Below are 23,363 nucleotides of genomic sequence, written 5' to 3'. Positions count from 1 at the left end.
CTAAGTCATAGATTCATGTGCATAGTGGTCTGCTCCAATAGAGATCAACTTCTAGTATTGAGGGCAGAACCAGGTATGGAAAAGAAGGGAAAAGGAGAGTTAGGGGATAGATAGCCCAGTGAATTGAGTGCCAGGGAGTCAAGAAGATTCCTTTTTCCTGAGTTCAAATCTTGCCTCAGATATTTACTAGCTACGTAATCCTGGGCAAGTCACTTAATCCTGTTTGCCTCTGTTTCTTCATCTGTAAAATGAGACTGAGAAGGAAATGACAAATCACTCTAGTATTTTTGCCAAGAAAACCCGTAGCCTAGACATTTACTAGCTGTGTGACCCTGGGCAGGTCACAAAACCCAGTTTGCCTCAGTTTATTCATCTGTAAAATGAGCTGGAAATGGCAAACCATTCCAATATCTTTGTCAAAAAGCCCCAAATGGAGTCACAAATTGTCAGACAACTGAAAAACAGTGAAACAACAGCAACATTGTATGATACAAGCTCATAAGCTTGAAGAAAAAAACTAAGCTCAGCCTAAAATACTAGTAAAGAAGGCCTCTCTGATAAAAAATAAAACTCTCTTCTTCCCTTCTTTCCTATACCTGGTTCTGCTTTTGGTACCAGAAGTTGGTGCCTCATACAACAGACTCCTAAGTTTGGGCCTTTGACCTAGAATCAATCTATTCTCTCATTCATTCCTAGGTATCCTTCAAACTCCTGCTTAACTCTGTCTTCCAGGATAGAAGCCAAAAATCGCAATATCCTAAACTTCCAGTGCTTAATCAGTCCCCCAAATTGCCAGAATCATAGGATTTAGAGCAGGAAAAGACCTCTGGTTTCATTAAATCCAATGTCCTCATTTTATAAAGAAACTGCTAATGAGTGACACAGCTAATGAGTGACAACCTCAGGATTCAAACTCAGGTCTTTTGACTGTAGGTCTAGGGCATTTGCTTTCCACTGGGCCAGGTTTCCATGATAATTCTGTTCTCATTCCACCGGTTGTCTGTGTCTCTGACTTGCTCTCCCCTTTACTCCACCAGCATTATAGTATGGATTGTCCAAACACTCATAATTCTGGGAGAGGCTGGGTTTAGTCTCAACATGTTTCCAGCATGATTCTGAGCCCAGAAGCCACCAAAATGTGACTAAGTCCAGACTAGCCCACAGATCCTCTCTCCATATGGACACCACCTAGCTGACCTCTACTTTTAGTACCCTTGTCCAGAGTTCTAGCAGGTCTCTGTTGGGAGGAACAACAGAAATGCAGTTTCCCATCACAGCCTCTAACCTTAGGGCCCAAGAGAAGGTGATGGGATGGGGGTGAAACTTTTACTGAGTACCTCCAAGTCTTCTCTGGCTTGGGGGGTGTGGTTGCAAAGAGAGAAGACGTTGTCCCCCATGTTCCCTACCCTTGCCCCAAGCTAGCTGATGGACCTCAGATACAGAGTTGTATAAAACAGAATACTATTCTCCAGTTTAGGTCACTCCTCTCCCTTTCATTCTGTCTCCTCCCATCCCAGAAATCCACCTTTAATGCAGAGTTGGGTGAAGCGGAGCTCACTATCGTGGTCCCTCAGCATGAAATGGAAGTCCTCCCAGGTCAGCTCCTCCTTGTCTTGGAAGCCAGATTCTCGGAACATGGACTCCACTACCTCAGCCAGCTGGGCTTTGGACAGGCAGTTGTTGGAGATCTCGATGAAGGACCTGAACTCAGAACCAGAAATAGAGAATCAGGCCTAGGGAAGTGAGGCCCTGGTAGGGAACAGGCCAAACTAAGGAGTCCTGAGTTCCAAGTCTCCGGGACTCTGTTTGAGTGCCAACATCTGCCTAAAACAATATAGACAGGGCAATAATCTAACCTCCTCCCCCTTCACATTACCTGTATCCTCCCCCACTCTCAGAGTCGAGGCGCCCTCTCCCTCTCCCCCCCCTCACTCCTTCCTTCTCCCCCCTCCCTCTTCCCTCTCTCTGTCACCCTCTCCACCCTCTCTTCTCTCTTGGTAGCTGTCATGGTGCTGACCTAAGCATCCTGATGAACTCCTCCTTGGAAATGAGGCCATTGCCATCAAAATCATACATCCGGAACATGAGACGGGACTTCTCCTCAGGGGAGCCTGGGTAGAGGAAAGTCCCCATGGATCATTTCCAGAGGAAAACCTCCCATGATCCCCCAACCTAGATAAGCTCATGAGCCATGCTGGAGGAATTTCAGCTTTAGAGAGATCTCACAGCAGCAGAGATCACAACCATGTCAAGAAACTGGGTTCTAGGTACCTCATTGTTAGACTAATACCAGTAGCACCTATTTCTATAGTGCCTGAATATTTAGTGTTTCCTTCACAATACTTCTTGAGTAAAGATGAAATTGTGCCTATTTTCAATGACTTTTCCACAGAAAGTAAATTTCAAAGCCAGTACTAATTGACTCTAAGTCCAAGGCTTTCTCCATTAAATTTATATCTCCTGGCACCATATTTCAACTCCCAGGCCCCTTAGTCCCTACTCTGCCATTGCTGGAGTCTCTCTCTTAGTAGTCCCTTAGAAGTCCCACTTCCCTATTGCAATCCTATCTCCAACAGGGTAAGCTCACCAAGCATCCCCTACCATCACCCTGAACAGCTCTCCTTCTAGGCTCGAGCTCCCTAGGCCATGTCCTCCCTAGTGAGCCTCCTCGTTCCCTCTTCTACCAGTCTAGCCTAGATGGACAACATCCTCACTCTTGTCCTACCTTTCATGAAGACCACCAGGATGTCCAAGAACTCCCGGAAGGATAAGTAACCATTGCCATCTTTGTCAGCCAGAGAGAACATGGACTCTACAAACATGGCCTGAGGCTTGAGGCCAAGGGACTCTGCAAACTCTGCCCTGCTCAGCTCACAGGCCAGGGCCTCTCGAACTTTCTGAGATGAGTCCAGGGGCAGACTCCCTGCATCTGCCTGGTCAATGTCCAGCACCTGCAGTTGGATAATGGGAGAAATAAGAAGGAAGTGGGTCAGGAAGCATATCTGGATTGGAGACCTGAGAGTCTGAGCTAGGCTGGAAAAGAAATGGGCTTAAGAGGTCTGGAGAATTCTAGTCACAGGCTCTCTACAGCAATCCAAGAGCCAGGGACCCTTGGAGGATACAAAAGGCAGATGGGGAAGATTAAAGTTATAGGAAGAAGGGGAGTTGTCAGGTCCCCTTTAATAGCTAAATCCTAGTCCCAAACTATCTTTCCAGTCTTATTCTGTTACATTCCCTTCTGATATGAGATCCATCCAAACTGTCCCTCCACACGACATTACAAATCCCACCTCCTTGCCTTTTGCATAAGCTGTTCTCCATGCTTAGAATAAACTTTCCTCACTTCCACCTCATAGAATCCCTCTGTTCCCTTTAGAACTCTTCTCCAGTACCCTCTTCTATATAAAAGTCTTTCCTGATCCTCCCAGCCCTTCCTCCCTCCCTATTTAGCAACTTCATATATAGTCTCTTTATATTTAATCTGTATAACTTTTCTACCTGTTTTTTCCTCCGCTTAGGATGAAAACTTCTTGAGATTAGAGATTGTTTCATTTTTTTATATTCATATCCCCAGTGTCCATCAGCACAGTTCCTGACCCAGAGTAGGTACTTAATGAATGCCTATTGGGGCAGCTAGGTAGCACTGTGGATAGAGCACCAGGCTTAGAGTTGGAAGGACCTGGGTTCAAATCTGACCCCAGAATTTCCTAGCTGTGTGATTCACTCCAGCTGTCTAGATTGCTGCTCCTCAGCCTTAGAATCAATACTTAGAATCTTAGTATTGATTCTAAGATGAGAAAGAAAGGATTAAAAAATAAATAAAATAAATGCTTTTTGGCAGACCGATTAAGCAAATTACTTAAGATCAATGAGCCTTGGGGGCAGCTGGGACCTTCAATGAATTGAGAGCCAGGCATAAAGATGGAAGGGCCTGGGTTCAAATCTGGCTTAAGATACTTCCTAACTGTGTGTCTGTGGCAAGGCACTTAATTCCCATTGCCTAGCCCTTACTACTCTTCTGCCTTGGAACCAACACTTAGTATTAATTCTAAGATAAAAGGTAAGGGCCAAAAAAAAAAAAAGATCACTGAGTCCCTATTCTTCATCTATAAAATGAAGTATTTGCACTGGACGGGTAATTAGATCCCTTCTAGCTCTAAGTCTAGGGTTCTATAATTAATTTAATCCAATAAACATTTATTAAGTGCCTTCTAAGTGCTAGGGCAGCTAGATAGCACAATAAATAGAGTGCTGAGCCTAGAGTCTGGAAGAATCCTCTCCCTGGAAGAATCCAGCCTCAGACACTTACTATGTGACCCTGGGCAAGTCACTTAACCCCATTTGCCTCAGTTTCCTCATCTGTAAAATGAGCCAGAGGAGGAAATGGCAAACCACTCCAATATCTCTGCCAAGAAAACCCTAAATGTGGTCATGAAAAGTCAGACCCAATTGAAACAATTGAACAGCAGCAACACAGATATTAGGAAATATTAAACAATCTTTTACCCAGGACAGGATATGCCACCACTAAAAGCCAATATCTGCTTTCTTGCTCATAGGAAAGAGGGGGGAAAAGAGTGCCCCCAGGGTCTTTTGATTACTTCTCTCTTTTCTCCCATAAGCAACAGGAGCACAGGCAAAGTGGCAAAGAGCTCTTCATATCTTGATTCCATCTGAATTCCAGGGCAGTTGCAGAGACAGTGCCTAGGCCCTAAGGAGCGAGTTAGTCCAGCTGAGCTTTGCAAAATGAGAGGATCAAGGGAACCCAAAGCCATCCTCTATAAAGTCATGAGACAAGTGTCAGAGAAACATTGCTACAATTTTTCCATATAAAGTTAGAAGAAAGAGTGACAAGAACACATTTCAAATCTCAGAGGAATTTCCTTTGAAATATAACTTATGACTGTTTGGAAGCAATATTCCCCTCCAACCCACCTAGCAATCTGGTTGGGGTTTTTTCTGTCACACTAATGCACTTATAATCTAATTGCACAGGGTGTCCCAAAGGTCTCAGAGCAATTAAAGTTCTTGGAATACTCTGTATATGTGTTAGCTTTCATAAATAGGAAAGTGCTTTGAAAGTAAAGAAGTACATATATTATGAGGCTGCTAGGTGGTACAATGAACAGAGCTCTGGACCTGAAGTCAGAAAGCTGTTTAGTTATTCCAATCTTGTTTGATTCTCCATGATCCAATTTGGGATTTTCTTGGTAAAAATACTGGGGTGGTTTGCCATTTTCTTCTCCAGTTCATTTTACAGATGAGAAACTGAGGCAAACAGGGTAAAGTGACTGCGTAAAGATACTGAAGCAGTTCCCCATTTCCTTCTCCAGCTCATTTTACAGATGAGGAAACTGAGGCACACAGGATAAAGTGACTTGCCCAGGGTCAAACAGCTAGTAAGTGTCTGAGGTCAGATCCAAATCTAATGAGTCTTCCTGACATCAGGTGATCTATCTACTGCACCACTCAACTGCCCCACGTTCAAATCTGGCCTGAGACATTCACAGAGGAGACAAGTCACTTCTGACATGAGGATGGCAGTTACCTGAGTTATCTCAGTAGTTTTATCTACAAAGTCATTGCTGGGTGAAGTAAGTCTCCCCAAACTAAGGGAAACCCAATTCTTGGCATATTTGCATGTGGTTGTTGCTAATAGAAGACAATGTATCAATTATGAGATCTCCAATTTGGCCCAAACCTCCCTGTTCAGCCTTATCTTCCACAGCTAATTTAGACGAATCCTCTGCTCTAGGCTCCTTCGTCCCCAGACATGCCCTGCCCCACCCTGCCTCTTCCACTTGGCTCACACTCTTTGCCTTTATCTAGGTTTCCTTCTTGGCTTCTCTCCTCCTAGTCACATCCTACCTGTCTTTGAGGGCCCAGATCATGCCCATCTCTTTCATGCTGTCTTCCTTAACAATAATAAAAAATTATGATAGCTAGAATTTACATAGTGCTGTAAGGTTTACAAAGTTCTTTACAAGTATCTCATTTTATCCTCACCACAATTCTAGGAGGTTAGGTGCTATGATTATTCTTTTTTTACAGATGAGGAAACTGAGTCACAGATTGGTGAAGTGACTTTCCTTGGATCACATAGCTAGGGAGAGTCAGAGACAGGATTCAAAGTCAGGTTCTCCTGATGCCAAGTCCTGTATTCCATACATTATTCCACCTAGCTGCTCAACAGTATACCCCAAAATGATCTTTCCATCTAAATTCCCAAAGCTCCTTTAGCCCATCTAGTCACTAAGTCGTTGGCTCACAAGACTCAGAGCTGTCACAGACCTTACAAATCATGTGAATACTGCTTGTGGATAAGTTATCTTTTCATGTGTATATGTTGTTGTTCAGAGTTTTCTTGGCAAAGGTACTGGTGTGGTTTGCCATTTCCTTCTACAGCTGATTTTACAGATGAGGAAACTGAGGTTTCCTTATTATAGGCCCAGTGCTCTATCTACTACACTACTTAGCAGCCCTTGTATATATTGCTTCTCTGCAATTAGAATGTAAATTAGTTGAGGGTACTGTATTTCCAATCCTTCACAGTACTGGGCGCTGGGGACACTGTGGGGCAGAGAGAGGGGTGGGGTGGGGGAGGGAGAGATAATGGGGAGGAAGAAGGTGAGGGGAGGAGGGAGGATAAGGGAAGGGAAGAAGATGACAAGGAGGAGAAAGAACGAGAATGAGGGAGGGGGAAGTTAGAAAGACACCTGACTTAGCCTTAGAGCTAAGTCTTGAAGGAAGTCGATCAAAGAGGCCGGGGTGAAGATAACAAGAGAAGGAGAAAGAGACACAGACACAGACACAGACACAGACACAGACACAGACACAGACACAGACACAGACACAGACACAGACAGCCAGACAGGCAGAAAGTCAGAGACAGAGTCAGAGACAGAGAGGGAGAGAGGTCGTCTATGGATGGGGTTGTGCAGGAGGGATGGGTTTGGAGATGTAAAAATTCTTGTGAATCCCCAGGCTTATTTCAGAACACCAGGAAATGGCTGTAGGGGCAGTTTTGGTTGAGTGGAAGTTTATAGACCAGGCTGAGAACAAGGATTGGTGATCAAGGAAGCATGGAAGGAAGGATATGACTGGAGACTGAGCTTTATGTTTAGAGATTAAGTGAGAAGAAGTTTCACTTGTATGTCAACTTCAGAGCTGGATGGAGGAGTGATTTCTGGCTAAGAGTGATTCAGAGGATATATGGTAGAGAGTGCAAGTGTGAGTAAGCAGATGCATGTTAGGGCAAGAGTAAAGCAGAAAACCTCAAATGTACATTAGCTCCAGAGTGAAAGAAAATCCATATGACCTTGGCCCTAGTGTCATCATCCACATACACAATCACACATCAGAAACAGAACTTTGATGAAAAGCGCATATGTGAATCAGGAGATTTCTGAGATCTGTGGCAAGTAGTTAGTGGTGATAAGGATCAGGCCCTTCATCAGGGTGGTAGCATATTGGAGGACAGAATAGAAACCAAACAAATAGGGAGAACAAAGACAGCAAGAAGGGGGACAGCTGGGTTAAAAAGAGACAAAACATAGATGGAGCCTCTTCTTAAGTTCATAGATCTAGACACAGAAGGGAACTTGGAGGTCGTCTAGCCCAACCCTTTCATTTTACATATGAAGAAAATGGGGACCAAGTTGGATATAACTTGCCCAAGTCCAGGTAGGTAATTTTAGAGGCAAGAACTGAACCAAGATCCTCAAATTACAGAGTCAGTACTCCTTCCCCTGTACCATATTATTTCTCCCTCCAACTTGGGCATATAAGAAAAGTACTCACAAAGACTGAGATGGGTAGCCAAAGAATATAACTTGGAAAAGAAATGCAAAAAGGGGGTTAACATTTTTCTTCAAAGAGTGTTTAAACTTTTAATGTAAGGCATAGCAAGAGATGACACAGATGATTCTCAGAATATCCTGGGCATAGCTTCAATAAAATAAATGGGACACTGACTGAATTTGTAGGAATTGCTCTAGGGCTGAAGGGAAGGAGCAACAAACTCCACCTGGGGTTGAGAAGCAAAGAACAAAGACTCATCTTGGGCACTGGAGTTAGGCTGAGTTCATCTCTGGGAGGTGCCCGATGCACATTTTTCAGCCAGTTTCTAACTAAGGGTGGGGTTTGGTCATTAAAATAATTAATGAAGCAACTATGAATCAAAGTTGGTCAGGTCACCTTCTTTAGGGTATGCCAACTCTGGACAAAATCCCTTGGAGTTTTTTCCTCTTCAGTAAAATGGGGATAATGTGGGGCTACTTATTTCCATAAATAATTCCATTTTGTTTCTATAAAATAAGAAAGATTCTTAGTAAACTTGAAAGTGGTGTATAAACATGAGGCAGCATTCCAACTAGAGTGAAGAGAATGCTGGACTTGGAATCAGGAAGATCTGGGTTTGAAGCCTACCTAAGACATTCATTAGCTGAGTGACCCTGGGAAAATCACTTCAATTATGGGGCTCAATTTTCCCATCTATAGTCATAGGAACTACTTCACAGGTTTGCTGTGAGACTCAGATACCGTAGATTATATGTACTGCATTACAAAACAATAGAAATATCATTGTTATTGTTATCACAATAGATTTATAATTTAGTTTAATGTTATCTGAATGCATGTGTGAAGTTGAATATGTTATGTACCGAGAAAGAAATGGAAGGAGGGAACTTTAGGGAACTCAGCCTGGTCTTAAAAGGAGAGTAGAAGCCAGATTGGTCCTAAAGAGCATGGAGAAGGAGAAGGAAAAGAAAAGGAAGCTAGAGGGAAGGAGGGAAGAAATCGGTCCCATCTTGGCCTCTAACAACCACACTTTCCTACACTGCCTATCTTCACTCTAGTGCAAGACAGGGTGCATGGTAAGAGGCTATGTGTGACTGAAGCAGACTTGGGCAGTCCCTTTGGGAAAAAATCAGTTCCATGCATACATTTGGATAAGTCACTTAATCTTCAAAAACCTCAGTTTCTTCATTTTTTGGACTACATAGTCTCTAAGGTCCTGTCACATTCTAGAGCTATGATCCTATAACCATGGTGGTAGCAGTCTTTCATATCTGCCTAGAATTTTCAGAGCTTTTTCATACTCATTTTTCTCATTTGGCCCTTTCTGGGGCAGCCAGGTGGTAGAGTAGATAGAGCACTAAGTCCAGAGTCAGAAAGACCTCCTGAGTTCAAATGTGACCTCAGACACTTACTAACTATGTGACCCTGGACAAGTCACTTAACCCTATTTGCCTCAGTTTTCTTATCTGTAAAATGAGCTTGAGAAAGAAATGCATCTTTGCCGAGAAGACCCCAAATGGGATCATAATGAGTCAGATACAATTGAATCTACTGAACAATGAACAAAGAGCCTTGTTTACAGGCTGGATACATGCTAGCAGCCTCATTTTAATGATAAAAGACACAGAGAGGTTAAGTTAAGACCAAGATCATTGAGAAAGTCAATGATGAGCCTAGCCTAGAACTCAGATCTTTTAAATCAAATTCAGTCACCCCATGACCTCACTCTCTCTCTCTCTCTCTCTCTCTCTCTCTCTCTCTCTCTCTCTCTCTCTCTCTTTCTCTCTCTCTCTCTCTCTCACACACACACACACACACACACACACACATGTATGTATATATACCCTCACTCTACAATCAGACTGCTCCATACAACACCTGGGAGAAGAGATGTCTGAAGAAGGTCTCCAAGATGTGGCTTCGACGCTTCCTCGTCACAGCTGCCCTCATCATTTCCTGTTCTCGGAGCTCCCACTCCTGGAAACTCAGCCCACTGTTCTTCAGGGTCTCCTGAAGGCTCTGAACAAAAGCTTGACGATTCTCCTCCAGGTTAAAAAGCAACAGCTAACAGTAGGAAGAGATCACAAAAATGAGCCAGTGTGGTTCACTCAGTTCCCACAATTAACCATTTGTCCTAATTCCTCTCATTTTCTCACAAGAATAGGGGACAAAAAGAGAAGAGGCTAAGGGTAGTTGGGCTTGCTGCTCTATGTTTCTGACTTAGCCTTCCACCAAAGACTTCCATATTCAATAGGATCTCAAATAATATGGGGTTGGCAGGTCTCCTTAGGGTCTCCAGATAAGGATCTCCTTAGAAAGAGAAGACCCAGAAAAGAAATAATTGTCAGAAGGTATTGAATAAAATCATAAGAGAGACCTTCTGAGACCTGAGGCTAGATCAGACTAGATCAGAGTCTTTGACCTAAATGGGTGTTGATGGTGAAGGATTAATAACAATCCTGTGATTTTTAGTAATAATTTAGTGATAATTAGAGTAACTTTGGGCAGGATAACTTCATTTGAAGTGTGCTAGCCCTGGCCAAATCACTTAACATTCCTTTATAGGGCACAAGATGAAAAGTAGGAGTAGTGGTTAAACAGAGAGATGTACCAGGTCATACTCCTTTGGAATCTTGAGCAGAAGTGCTCGTCGGCCCCGGTTGTTGGACTGGATCAAGTTCATCTTCTGGGAGTCCCGGAACTGAATGACCCGGAGTAGTGAGAGACGGCCACACAGGACTTGAAGCTGCCCAGGCTGAAGATTCAGGAGCACAGGCCGGCAGGGCTCTTTCTTGCCCTGCCACTCAATGGCTGGCAGGTGTACAGACACAGAGAGACATAGTCAGGCAGAAGAATCATTAGGGATATATGGGGGAAATGATGATCTCTTAGCTAAAGAGGAGCCTAATGGAAAGCTAGAAACAAGGTCCAGGATCAAGGAATCTGCCAGTACATGATTTTCTCCCTATTTTTTCTCAGGTCCTTAGGAGATGCTCCCCCCCCCCCCCCACCAAACTCTGCTTTATAATTGGACATAGACTGACTATAATCACAAGGAGGAGAGGAGTTCTATAGCCAAGGGCCAAAAAAGAAAGGATTTCTAAGAGTTATGGGAGTCACATTTTTTCATAGAAGAATAATTTAATAGCATTGTAGACCTTGCAGTGGGTCAGGGTAGGGATGGACTAAATGACCTTGAAAGTTAATCATAATGACAATAACAATTTATATAGTGCTTACCACACATTGGACACTGTATTAAGGGCTTTACAAATATCATTTGTTCTTCACAACAACCCTGGGAGGTAGATACTATTCTTATCTCCATTTTACATTTAAAGAAATAGAGAGAAAAAAAAAAGAAATAGAGGTAGACAGAGAGAAAGTGACTTGCCCAAAGTCACATAGATAGTAAGTGTCTGAGGTCACATTTTAACTCATAGCATCTCATTTGAGCTTCACAACAACTCTGGAAGATAGATATTATTATTATTTCCATTTTACAGTTGAGAAAATAAAGACAGAAGGAAAGTGATATGCCCAAAGTCACTCAGACAGTAGGGAAACACTAAGCTGGAATTTGAACCCTGGCCATCCAATTCCAAATCCAGCACTTATACCTGATCACACTGTCTCTTTTCCCAGTCCAGGTGGGGCCATATGATTTGTTGTTGTTTCCTTGTGTCTAACTCTTTGTGACCCCATTTAGGGTTTTCTTGGCAAAGAATCTAGAGTGGTTTGCCACTTCCTTCTCTAGTTCATCTTAACAGGGTTAGGTGATTTTCCCAGGGTCACACAGCTAATAAGTGTCTGAGGTCAGATTTGAACTCAGGAAGAGGAGTCTTCTTGACTCTAGGTCAAGAGCTCTATCAACTGTGCCACCTAACTGCCCAGGGGTCACATGGTAACCATTGAATAAGCCCTGGAGAGATCTACTATTGCAGACTATTGGGAGGAGAATTTTCAGGAGTGGGAGAGGGTAGTTTTGGTGATACTCTGCAAGAGATTTAGCATCAAGATGTTTGTTTCTAGGCTGATATTCTTCTCTTTGTATTCCCTCAGAAAAGGGGGACTACAACACTGGAGAATGTAAGCTCTTTGAAGGCAGGGACTTTTTTTTTCTTTCCATTTTTGTCTTTGAATCACCAGTGCCTAGTACAGTGGCTGGTAGTGCTCAATAAATGCTTATTTAATTGAAATTAATACAAGGTGACAGGCAAATCACTTCTAAGAGGCCTCCTGGTTCTCTAACCCCAGTCTCCTGCATCTAAATAAGCATAAGATGTTTGGAAACAAGAGATTGCCATCTCTTCTTCTGGGCAACTCATAGAGTAGCTGGTAGGATGGCATTGCAGCTCTGATTTTGAAGCACCCTACTTTCTTTCCTTCTGAATCCTTTATCTACCCTCACCTCCACCCCACATACCAACCCCAGGCCTACCTTCCACACCCTCCACGAATTTCTCAGACATGATGCTGTGTCGATCCTGAGCCTGAAGCCTCTTAAAATTCCTTCTCCGGAGTCGAGCAACAATCCAGGCACTCAGCAGACTGACTGTAGGAAGAAGCAAGGACAGGAGGGAACTCAGGTATTGAGTAAAGGATGTAGCAAGAAGGAATTAGTTGAGGGAAGTAATGAGGATTTTAGAGGAAAAGAATGAGTACAAGATTTAGGAAAAGTCTCTGGAGGCAAGGATGGGAAGTGAGATTAGAGGGCAGACTGCCTTTGTCTCATTCTTCAACTTCTCCCTTGTTCCTCTATCGCCTAAGGCCACAGTTCAGCAGAAAGACCTCTTCAGTTCTACCTTAATCTTTCAGGCCCTTGAAATCTGGCCCTCCTAGGACCTCTCCCTCCACCTTGGGCTGCTTGGACCCCCCCCTCCCCATTAGAGCTGATTTTGGACCAGGCTCTGGAAAGGATAAAATTAAGGATTTGCCATTTGCAAAGCCCAGTATCTCCCCAAGACCAGCTTGATCTGATCTGATTCCACACTCCCCTGACTTTTAGGGCCGGGGCATCAGAAGTATTCTCTGTTGACCTAAGGCCAGAATTCCACACAATTGTCCCCTATAATCCATGGATGGCTGTTATACCAGACTAGCTCATTGAAGAAAGGAATGATAATAAGGCTTAAACCATTGATGGTTATCTCCCAAAATAGTTCAAGGGAAAAGGCAGTAGGGATGGGGATAATATAATAACAACATTTATTTAGTTTTTTTTAAGGTTAGTGAAACATTTTACATTTGAAAGGAAGAACATACTCACTTATTAAATTCTTACTATGTGCCAAGCATTTTGCTAATCACTTCACAAATAGTCTATCATTTGGTCCTTGACAACAATTCTAGGAGGTAGGTGCTACTACCCCCATTTTACATTTGAGGAAACTGAGACAGACAGAGGTTAAACGACTAGTAAATCCCACAGCCAATAAGTGTCAGAGGCTAGATTTGAACTCAAGTCTTCCTGACTCCAGGATCAAAGTATAATAATAATAATAACAATAATAAACTAAAATTTATAGAGTGCTTATAGTGTGCCAGTCACTGTATTAAGCACTTTACAGTTATAATTTCATTTTATCCTTGCAACAATAATGGAGGTAGGTGCTATTATTATCCCCACTTTACAGATAGGATAACTGAGGCAGAAAGAGATTAAGTGATATGTTCAAGGTTACATATCAAATATGTGTCTGAGGTGGGATTCCAGGTCGGGTCTTCCCAAATCCAATCCACTATAAGAGGCTGACTGCCTTGGGAAATGGTAGTAGTAGAGAAGGAGGGAAAATCGTGGCTTAGAAGAAGAGCAAAACCAGCTGGCCATGGGAGCAAGGGAGAAGGCAGGAGCTATCAGTGTTGTATCTTGAGTGGCGGATTAATAATTAAAGCTTAGATGAAGAAATGCCAACAAAAATGTTTTTTCCCAGATCTAATAAGGCTGGGTGTATAGGTGGGTGGGAAAGACTTTGAATTTTAATGACTAGTTAAGTGAGGGAGGCCTTCATGTGTCACTTCGAGGGTGAAACTAGAAATAAGGACAGCGAATAAAATTGTTTCCAATTTTGTTGAGCTCAAGAGGGCATTAATTATGACCCGTTGGGTGCCATAGTCTCCCTGGGTACCGAAACTGCCCCTAATTCCTAGACACAGATGGGGAAGAATAGAATAGATTACAGAATATTAAAAGTAAAAGGGAGTGGCAGCTAGGTGGCTCAGTGGATAGAGCACTGGGTTTGATGAAAGGGTGTGAGTTCAAATCTAGCCTCAGATACTTTCTAGTTATGTGACTCTGGATAAGTCACTTAATGCCCATTGTCTAGCCCTTACCGATCTTCTGCCTTGGAACCAATGATTAGTAGTGATCATAAGACAAAAGGTAAAGTTTTTTTTTTTTAAGTGAAAGGGAGCTGAGAAATCATCTATTCTACCTTCTTCACTTTATAAATGCAAAATGATGTAAAAATGGAGACTTAAATCCAGGACTCCAGTCCCAAAAAGTCCTTGCTCACTTCCCAGAATGCTTTGTAATCACACTGAACTCTCACCTGGGTGAGATCACAAATTATTATTTAAAGGAGTTCTCCACCTACTGAGGCCTCTTTCCTACTTCTGCTTTGCAGCAGACACATCTCATGATGTGAGTGAAATTTGAATGGGCCTGTCGGCCCACCTAGCTCGTGCTTCTCTTACTTGTATATTCTTAAATTCCTTATCTTAAATAAAACTCTAAAAATATAAAACTCCTTGCAGAGAGAAACTAATTTCTACCTGCCTCAGTTTCCCTAAATTTTAACTCTTACAATAAGACCCAGAAAAATAATCTGTGTGTGTAAGACTAGAACTCAGGCCCCATAACTTCTCTTCTCATCCAGCCTCCTTCAATACTATGAGGTGTAGTGAAAAGTGAAGAGGACTGAATAAAAAACTCTGGTTTCCTTACTCACTTCCCTATTCACAGGTGAATGTGGAAAAATCATTTCAATTCTCTGAACCTCCATTTTTCATATCCTTAAAATGAAGCCTGTGTCCCTGTCTGCTTACCTGGAGTCATGAGCACCCAATGAAATAGGATGGGTGAAAATGCTTTATTTCCATTATCCTTTTCCACTGCTTACCTCGTTCCTTGGTCTCTGACCTGCCCAACCATGGGGAGACTGGAGAACATCCAGTACCCTAGTTACATTGTGGTTGAAGAACAGGAAAACCTATAACCCCAGGAATGTATGGCTGGACTTGTCTGGAGGAGCTAGGGGAACATCTTTTGTGCCCCACCCTAAGCCTTGCCCTGTTTTGGGCTCGCAGACTATGGAGCTATGCCAGGTGAGAGTCTTTGGACTTAGGTAGTTTTGGGGGGAGGGGGATGTGCATGTCATAGGACAGAATACCAGCTTTCAGTGAGTATAAGAAGACTCTATGGGCCATGTCTGCAGAGAGAGAATCAGACTAAACTCAGAGTGATCTGGAGTACTGGGTCCACTTTCCAAAGTCTCTGGGAGTAAACCCCAACCTTTGGAGACAGGATTATATTTGGGAGGGAGCTTGTGTCCTGAGAAGGGGCACTCCTTCTGAGTATTGAATACTCCCTATTCCCTTTCTCCATTTATCCTTCCCATTTTCTGTCTCTTTGATTTTCCCCAGAGGAAAGAAGGAACTGTCCAGTGTGCATTCCTCACCAGCCTGAGTTGCCTCTTCTTCATAATAAACCCTCCCAAGTCCCCATCCAGACCCATGTTTCCCCGAGTAGGACCTCCTTACCCAATGGGAAGCAGCAGAGGGCCCCAATTGTGATACCAAATCCAAAGCCACTGCCTTTGAAATAATCCAACACCACCAGGGGTACACAGCTGGGCAGCCCTTCAGCTGTGATTTGCCCAGGTTGTGGGCAGGGGTCTCCTAGTAGGACAGAGAGATGAGTGTCAGGAGCCAGCAGAAGAGTTAACCACAAGCAAGATCATAGGATCATAGGTTTAGAGAAGAGGCCATTTAGTCCATTTCCCTTCATTTTACAGAAGGAGAAAGGGAGTTTGGGAGTGATTTGTCCCAAGGTCACACAAGTAAGGAGTGGCAAGTACTGGAGCAAGCTTGAATTGACACCAAAGAGCTGATTGTTAAATTTTGGTGGTGAGCATTTATGTCTTCCAAATCATCAGCGTTCCAAATCAGGGATTAATTTGTTTTGCAGATTGTCTAAACTTAATGAAAATAAAGGAGAAAAATTTAATAATGCAGATGAAACTTTAAAATGGGTCATGTAACTTTGGAAAACTTATGTGTAATTTTTTTATTGGAATAAAGATAAGATTTTTAAAAATAAAACAAAGCACATCAATAAAGCTTTAAAAAAATCCTAAAATAAATAAGTAAACAAAATGAGCCATGGGACAGCTAAGTGGCTAGTGCTGTGCCAAGCCTGGAGACAAGAGGTCTTGGCTTCAAATATGACCTTAGATACTTCCTAGCTGTGTGATCCTGGGCAAGTCACTTAACCCCCATTGCCTAACCCTTTTCACTATTATGTTTTGGAACCAATGCTGACTAGTGATTCTAAGACAAAAGGTAAAGGTTTAAAAAATCACAGAAGTCAAAAGTATAAGGCAGGATTTGAACTCAGATCCTTTGGATCCAATGCCCTTTAGACCATAACATAGAACTGTTTGCTGCCAAGGGCAGGACCAATGTCTCTCCTATATCCATATTTTGCTTTCAAGCTTCATTGAATCAAACCCACTGGGAGAGGGAAACAAGGGAAGAGGGATAGAATTTCATGCCAGCTCATCTCCCTGGCCATTCTCCACAAGCCCCTTGCCCTCTGCCCACAGTCACTTACCATCTTTCCAGACAAAGACTTCGGGTTGCAGGGCACTCAAGCCCACGTTGGTGACATCAGCCAACACATCACGGAAGGAGGTCTTTCTGATCTTGGCCACCTCTTCCTTGGAGAACAAACTGGGAGAGGAACATTGAATTGGTTTTGAAGGAGAGGAAGGCAGCCTGATGATACCTTTAAAATCCAAGAACAAAAGTGAAAAGGAGGTAGGAGAGTAGATGGAAGAATGGAAAAAGTAGGAGAAAGGAAGGAAATGCAATAAGGCTGATGCCCAGGATTCAAGGTGAGGGGTTCATAGGGAAGAGCTTCTGGAATTCACAGTAGACATGAGGCTCTGGTGTGAGATGGGGTCTGAGGTCCAGTTCTAGAGGTAAGTGTCAGAAGAAACAGGAGCTAGAACACATAGTCAGGACCAAGATTGGGAAATGGAATTCCAGGCCAAGTCTCACCCATTCTTTGTGTTTTCAAACCAGTATCGGTCTCCATCTCGAAGTCGCATAAACTGATCAAGGATGATGGCAGTGAAGAGAGGTCCAGGATCCCCTCGACATTCCAGGAGCCCCCCAGGAAGCAGTTCCAGACGAGACAGGTCATGATGGTACATGGATGCTGTTGCTTCCAGAACCTGGGGCCATATTGGGGATAAGAGTGAGTGGTGGATCAGGATATTGGCCCCATGTGAAAAAAGGTGATACCAAAATCTCCTCTACCCCGAACCATTCTCCCAGGGTCCTAGATCAAGGAAGAGGAAATTCACCATATCTGGAGAAATAGGACCTTGTATGACCTCAGGAACCCTGACATGCAGAGCAGAGCACCCTGCCTGCCTGGGAACCCTCTATATCGTGTTGAAAAAGAAATAATTGGACTCTGCTTACTCCTAGTGCCTACTCAATTCACTGGGTCTCCCAAGCCCTCCCTTAGTTTTCCCACATGCTTTCCCTCTTCCCCAGCCTCCACTTCATTCTCACAATGCCATTCCTTTGAGAAAGTTCAGGGTTGATATCTTGCCACTGGGTAACTGGGGCTAACCCCATGGCCACCCTAGCCTGGTTGTAAGAGGGCAGTCCCAGGTCCCGTCCTCGTTGTAGCCAGCTTGCTGAGTAGTCAGTACGAGAGAACTTCAGTGGCCCCGGCCAGAAATCTGGAAATGAGATAGTCCCTGGATCAAACCCCAACTAGGTTCTAGCCCCAGTCCATGCCCCAGATACTAAACTCCCCAGTTCTCAAACCTGCTAATTAACTCCAACCAAGCTCTCTCTACTATTAGACCCAGTTTCTGGCCCTCAGGTCTTTAGTCCCAGTTCATGATTCCCCTACCAAAAGAGACAGCAATGGCTACAGGAACGTTCATTAGTTTGGTTTTATTGAGAAAACTGGGGAGAGTAGGGACTTTGCCTCAGTAGTACCTTTCTGAAGCTGGTTTACCACCCCAAGGCAATCTGGGCCCGAGATTCTTGGGGGGGGGAGGAAAACGGGTGAAGGGATGGTGCCCAGGGAAATCAGCTCACCTCTAAGGTCCTCTACTACCACATGATCCTCCCTCTCAGCAATCTGGGACGTCATGCCCAAAAGTAGTGCATCCACACCTCTGGTACTGTGCAGGTTTGGGTTCTTGGAAGAAGAGAGGGGAAAGAAGGAAATTCGATGATGGGGCTGGAGTCTGGATAACCATATTCTGTCTGACTGCCTTGGCCTGCTGTTCCATGCTTCAGGAAAAGAAATCTCCCCCTTTGGAGAAAGGAGGCCTCACTCCACCCCAGGCATCAGTTTTCCCATATTACATATAACCAGGCCTTCTCTCAGAGGTTTCCTTTGAACTCCTGTTCCAAACTGGCAGGCCAGCCCTCCCCTGCAAGCTCTTTTCACAGCCAGGATTTGTAACAGCTGGCCAAAAGCCAGGGCTATTGAGTGTCAGGTAGAGATAGCAAAGAAGGGAATGTTCCTATGATGAATGTCCTTTACAGATTTGTTCTTGTGGCTAGCACAGTATAGTAGCAAAGGCCACAGGCCAGAGGCCAGGAGGCTAATTTTTTGTTTTTTAAACCCTTCTCTTCCATTTTACTATCAATACTGTGTATTGGCTCTAAAGCAGAAGAGTGGTAAAAGCCAGACAATTGGGGTTGAGTAACTGGTCCAGAGTCATACAGGTAGGAAGTATCTGAGGCCATATTTGAGCCCAGGACCTGGTCTCCAGGCCTGACTCTCTATCCACTGAGCCACTGAACTGCCCCAGAAAATTATATCTTTTCAAAATATGGACACTGGGGCAGAAGACCACTCTGGGTCACCTAAAGAATGAGTATCAGGAGCTTCTGCAGTCAGAAGCCACCGTCTGTGTGAACTTGGGCAAGGCTTCAAATAATATATTTAATTTAATTAATATAAATTAATTTAATAAAACATATAAACAAAATGTTGACTAAGACAAAGTCTATGATCTTATGATCCTTCTCTCTTCTTTGGGCACAATCTGGCAGAAAAGCAAGGAAACGTTGAGGCATAGAATGGAAAAGAGAATAGGGAAGAGTCATAAGAGGAACACTAGACTTAGAATGCAGACCAGAGTCTTACTAAGTTGTGAGAGGAGAGGCAGTTTGGGGTCATCGATGGAGAATTATTGGCTTTGGAACTTTGGAGTCAAGAAGAACTGAATACAAGTACTGTGATGTGCATTAGTTGTGTGACTCTAGATAGGTCATTTAACCTTACTGTCCAAGGCAACCCTCCAAGACACTAAGCTACAGAGAAGATGCTGTCTTGTATTGATAAAAAGAACACAATGGGAACTCACTACACCAATGAAATCACAGGTCTAGCCAGTTAAAAAAGGTTGTGTGAATGGTCAAGAATAAGGATGCTGAAGAGAGCTCATGGACTCTCCAGCAATCTCTCAAGGAGCACTGAGAATTAGGGAATGGCTAATCCCACTTGCCTGAACTTCTCAGTGGAATGAGTTGGGTGGGGATCATTCTAGAATGCCTTCCCCTTTCTCATGACGTATCAGCCACTCATTCTTAATCATCTAGACTCTATTTTCCAATAGCATCTTCCAATGATACCTTCCCCTCAGCACAGAATCATCTCCCCAGCCATAATAATATTCCTTTACCTCTCGATTCCAGTAGCTGTTGCAGACCCTGAGAGCTGGGAAGACTCCTGACTTCCCATTGGTGATCTCCTGAAAATGGCAGCTGGAATTTCTAAAATGGGGAGGGGGGAAGAGGAGGAATGCTTTTACCAAAGAGGTCTTCCAAGCTGATGGTTCCCTGCTCTTACTTCTCTGGAGCAGAGAGAAGATAACTCTTATCCTGAAGAGACCTCCCCTAGGAAGCACCCTACAACTGCAACCCTCAAACTTCAATCTCTTGTCATTGTTGCTTAGAAGTAGAGTTGAGAATTGGGAAGCTGAGGCCTCCATGTAGATGCTACTTTCCATCTTCCATTTCCACCCTTCTCTCTGTTTTCCTCTCACTCTGCCCTTTCTCTACCTTTTTGCCCCTTTCTTTGTGCTTAGAACCATAGAAGGAAACTTTTTTAAGCCTTTACTTTCTGTCTTAGAACCTCTAAGACAGAATAGTGGTAAGGGCTAGGCAATGGGGGTTAAGTGACTTGCACAGAGTCACACAGCTAGGGAGTATTTGAGATCACATTCCAACCCAGGACCTCCCATCTCCAGGACTGGCTCTTTAATCCATTGAGCCATCTAGCTGCCCCACATTTAATAACTGTTCATCAACTGGCTGAATATCTCTCTTCAGCTTCTGCCTCTTCCATCCTAGCCTTTCCATTCACCTCTTGTAGACACCAGGAGGCACCAGAGTGGAGAAGAATTGTTTGGAGGCTGCCAGAAACTCAGGGGAGATGCTGGGATCCAGAAATGATCGATACCCTGAATAGGGGAGTAGAAGGCAATATGACACTGGGCTCATGATTCCCTCCAGGCATTGTCCATTCCCAACTAGCTTCAGCCTCAGTCCATGCTCCCTCCTTCATGCTTACTAGGTGTTAACTTTCCCCTGCTTCATCTCACCTCCATACTCCGGTGTCTTTTTCTGTAGGAAAGTGGGCAGCCACTCATACAGAACAATGTTCTAAAAGAAGGAGAAAGATGAAAGGGATTTATGGGAAATGGAGGGAGGGAAGAATAGAATTTGGTTTTCATTTCTTACTCTGCATTCCCAGTAACTAGAACAATGTTTTGCATATAATAAATGCTTAGATAACTTAGTTTAAATTAAGTAATTTGCTTAGTAAATGCTTTTTTAAATGGCATCAAGTATTTTGGATTTTTAAAATACAATTTATTTTTAATTAATGAAAATAGATTTTTCTCTCTCTCCCATTTCCCAAAAAAATCTTGTAACAACTATTCATAAGCAAGCAAAACAATTTTTCATGATGGCTATGCCAAAAAAGTCTCAATATGCATCCTCAGCCTACTGCCTCTTTGGCCAAAGGTGGAGGTGAGGACTAGAGAGGAAAAACGGAGACAGCAAAGGGGCAAAGAAAGGAGTGAGGCATTATTTGAGGGAAACTTTTGTGGGAGCCTTGCTGGTAAAGTAGAGACCTACCTTTGCTCATGATCTGTTCTCTATGAGTTAGACAATATCTTATATTCATAAAGGATTTGCCATTTTATATAGTTCAAAATATTAAACTATACCATAAGAAACTATGCAGAGAAACCTAGGAAAATTTGTATGAACTGATTCATTTGGGGGAAGTATGGCCAGTGTAGAAAGTTATTTTGTTGGCTTAGATATAATTGTTACAAAAGTGGTTTTTTTTTTCATTGAGAGAGATGGAAGGGAGAAAAAAAATCTGTTTTAGTTCGTTAAAAATTTTTATTTAAAAAACAAAACAACCCTAAGTATTCAATCCAATCTAATAAACATTTACTAAGCACCTTCTACTTATATGAGGTACTGTTTTAGACACTGGGAATGCAGAGCTAAAAAATGAAAACAAGCCTCTGCACTCAAGAAGCTTATATTTATTAGCAAAGGAAAGACAAAGGCATTTATGGGGCAACTAGGCAGCACAGGGTCTAGAGTGCCACATCTGGAGTCGGAAGGATCTGGGTTCTAATCTGACCCAAGAGTCTTCATAGATGTGTGCCCCTGGGCAAGTCACTTAACCCCAACAGCCTAGCCTTTGCCCTTCTGTCTTAGAATTTACTAATGCAGAAAGTAATCTTTTTTTAATTTTTAAAATTATTTTAGAAGATATTTATTGAGCACCTACTATGTGCCAAGCACTTCGTAAATATTATTTCATTTGATCCTCATAAGACTGGAAGGTAGGTGCTATTAGTATACCCATTTCACAGTTGAGGAAACCTGAGTCAGTCAGAGATTAAGAGACTTCTGCAGGTCCTACAACTACTAAATATCTGAGGAAAAATTTGAATTCAGGTCTTCCTGACTTCAGGTCCAGCACTCTATCCATTGTGTTACTTACCTACCTCTGGGGAATACAATATCACTACCAGGTTTGCATGCCAAAGGAAAAAAAAGGAGGAAAAGATCCATTTGTACAAAAATATCGATAGCAGCTCTTTCTGAAGTAGCAAAGAATTGGAAATTGAAAGGATGTCCATCAATTGGGAAATGTCTAAACAAATTATAGTATATGATTATAATGAAATACTATTGTGCTATAAGAAATGATGAACAAGAGGATTTCAGAAAAAAAAAAACAACCTGGAAAGTCTTACATGAACTGATGCAGAGTGAAATGAGCAGAACCGGGAGAATATTGTACATAGTAACAGCAATATTTGATGATAAACAACAATGAAGGACTTAGCTATTCTCAGAAATAGTGATTTGAGATCATCCTAAAGGACTCATAATGAAAAATACCATCTGCCTCCAGAAAAAGGATTGATGGAATCCCAATACAGATAGAAGCATCTGATATTTCACTTTCTTTCTTCATCCTTTTTTTAAAATGACTAATATGGGAAGATGTTTTACATGACTACACATGTAAGATCTATTACAGATTGAATACTGTCTCAGGGAGGGGAGAAGAGAGAAGGAAGAATGGAATTTTGAACTGAAAAAAATTTTAAATGAATGTTAAAATTATTTTTATAAATTATTAGGGAAAAATAAAATATTATTTAAAAATATTTTTTAAAAAGACTCTCTCCTGGTAGGACTTGAACTAGGATGGGATTGGAAGTGTCTCTAAAAAGTATTCCTACGCCTTGTAAGCCATGAGTGGGTTTCTAGATCCCAGAATCTTAGAGAGGCATGGGAAATTAGCCCATTTTAACTTTCCCCTCACTTTATGAGTGGGGAAATTTAGACCAGAAGAAAGACTTGCTGAAGTCATATGACCAGTTGGGAGAGTGTAAGGGCTCCATTCCTAGAATGTCAGTTCTCAGAATTCCCAAACCAATGTTCTTTCCACTACACCTGTGGAACTGTGTGTTGCACAGAAGGATATGGCCTCTGGGCTGACCTGGTAGGTAGCGATGACCCTCTTTCGGGCATGCTGGAACAGCTCCTCATCTCCCCAGGTTGGGTGCTTCTGGGCCAGCCTCTTAGCCCACAGATTGTGGTATCGGAACCAGAGGAGGCTCAAAGCCTGCAGAAATGGGTTTTGGTTCCCCCTCTCAGCCCCAAAGGCTACAACCAACAGGAAGGAAAGAAGACATTAACTGAGGTACTGATCTCCAACTCTCATATGATTCCCTCCAACTATCATTAATCCAATG

General features: G+C 42.8%; 1 protein-coding gene across 1 annotated transcript in view; it reads right to left on the bottom strand.

Moving 5' to 3' along the window:
* Positions 1-23,363, bottom strand: part of LOC100012836 (dual oxidase 1) — a 69,758-nt gene that overhangs the window by 32,815 nt on the left and 13,580 nt on the right. Inside the window, exons 7-21 of the mRNA XM_007472477.3 lie at positions 23,108-23,274; positions 20,667-20,727; positions 20,429-20,525; positions 19,746-19,836; positions 18,145-18,247; positions 17,605-17,777; positions 17,083-17,258; positions 16,634-16,752; positions 15,562-15,699; positions 12,242-12,355; positions 10,412-10,611; positions 9,679-9,864; positions 2,726-2,951; positions 2,018-2,111; positions 1,526-1,701 (exon numbers count right to left, since the gene is read on the bottom strand). Coding sequence (XP_007472539.2) covers positions 1,526-1,701; positions 2,018-2,111; positions 2,726-2,951; positions 9,679-9,864; positions 10,412-10,611; positions 12,242-12,355; positions 15,562-15,699; positions 16,634-16,752; positions 17,083-17,258; positions 17,605-17,777; positions 18,145-18,247; positions 19,746-19,836; positions 20,429-20,525; positions 20,667-20,727; positions 23,108-23,274 — 2,121 coding nt within the window. The remainder of the gene's footprint in view (positions 1-1,525; positions 1,702-2,017; positions 2,112-2,725; positions 2,952-9,678; positions 9,865-10,411; positions 10,612-12,241; positions 12,356-15,561; positions 15,700-16,633; positions 16,753-17,082; positions 17,259-17,604; positions 17,778-18,144; positions 18,248-19,745; positions 19,837-20,428; positions 20,526-20,666; positions 20,728-23,107; positions 23,275-23,363) is intronic.

The sequence above is a fragment of the Monodelphis domestica genome, chromosome 1, assembly GCF_027887165.1.
Source record: "Monodelphis domestica isolate mMonDom1 chromosome 1, mMonDom1.pri, whole genome shotgun sequence".
Classification (NCBI taxonomy): Eukaryota; Metazoa; Chordata; class Mammalia; order Didelphimorphia; family Didelphidae; genus Monodelphis; species Monodelphis domestica.
This window is presented reverse-complemented; position numbering and strand designations above follow the sequence as displayed.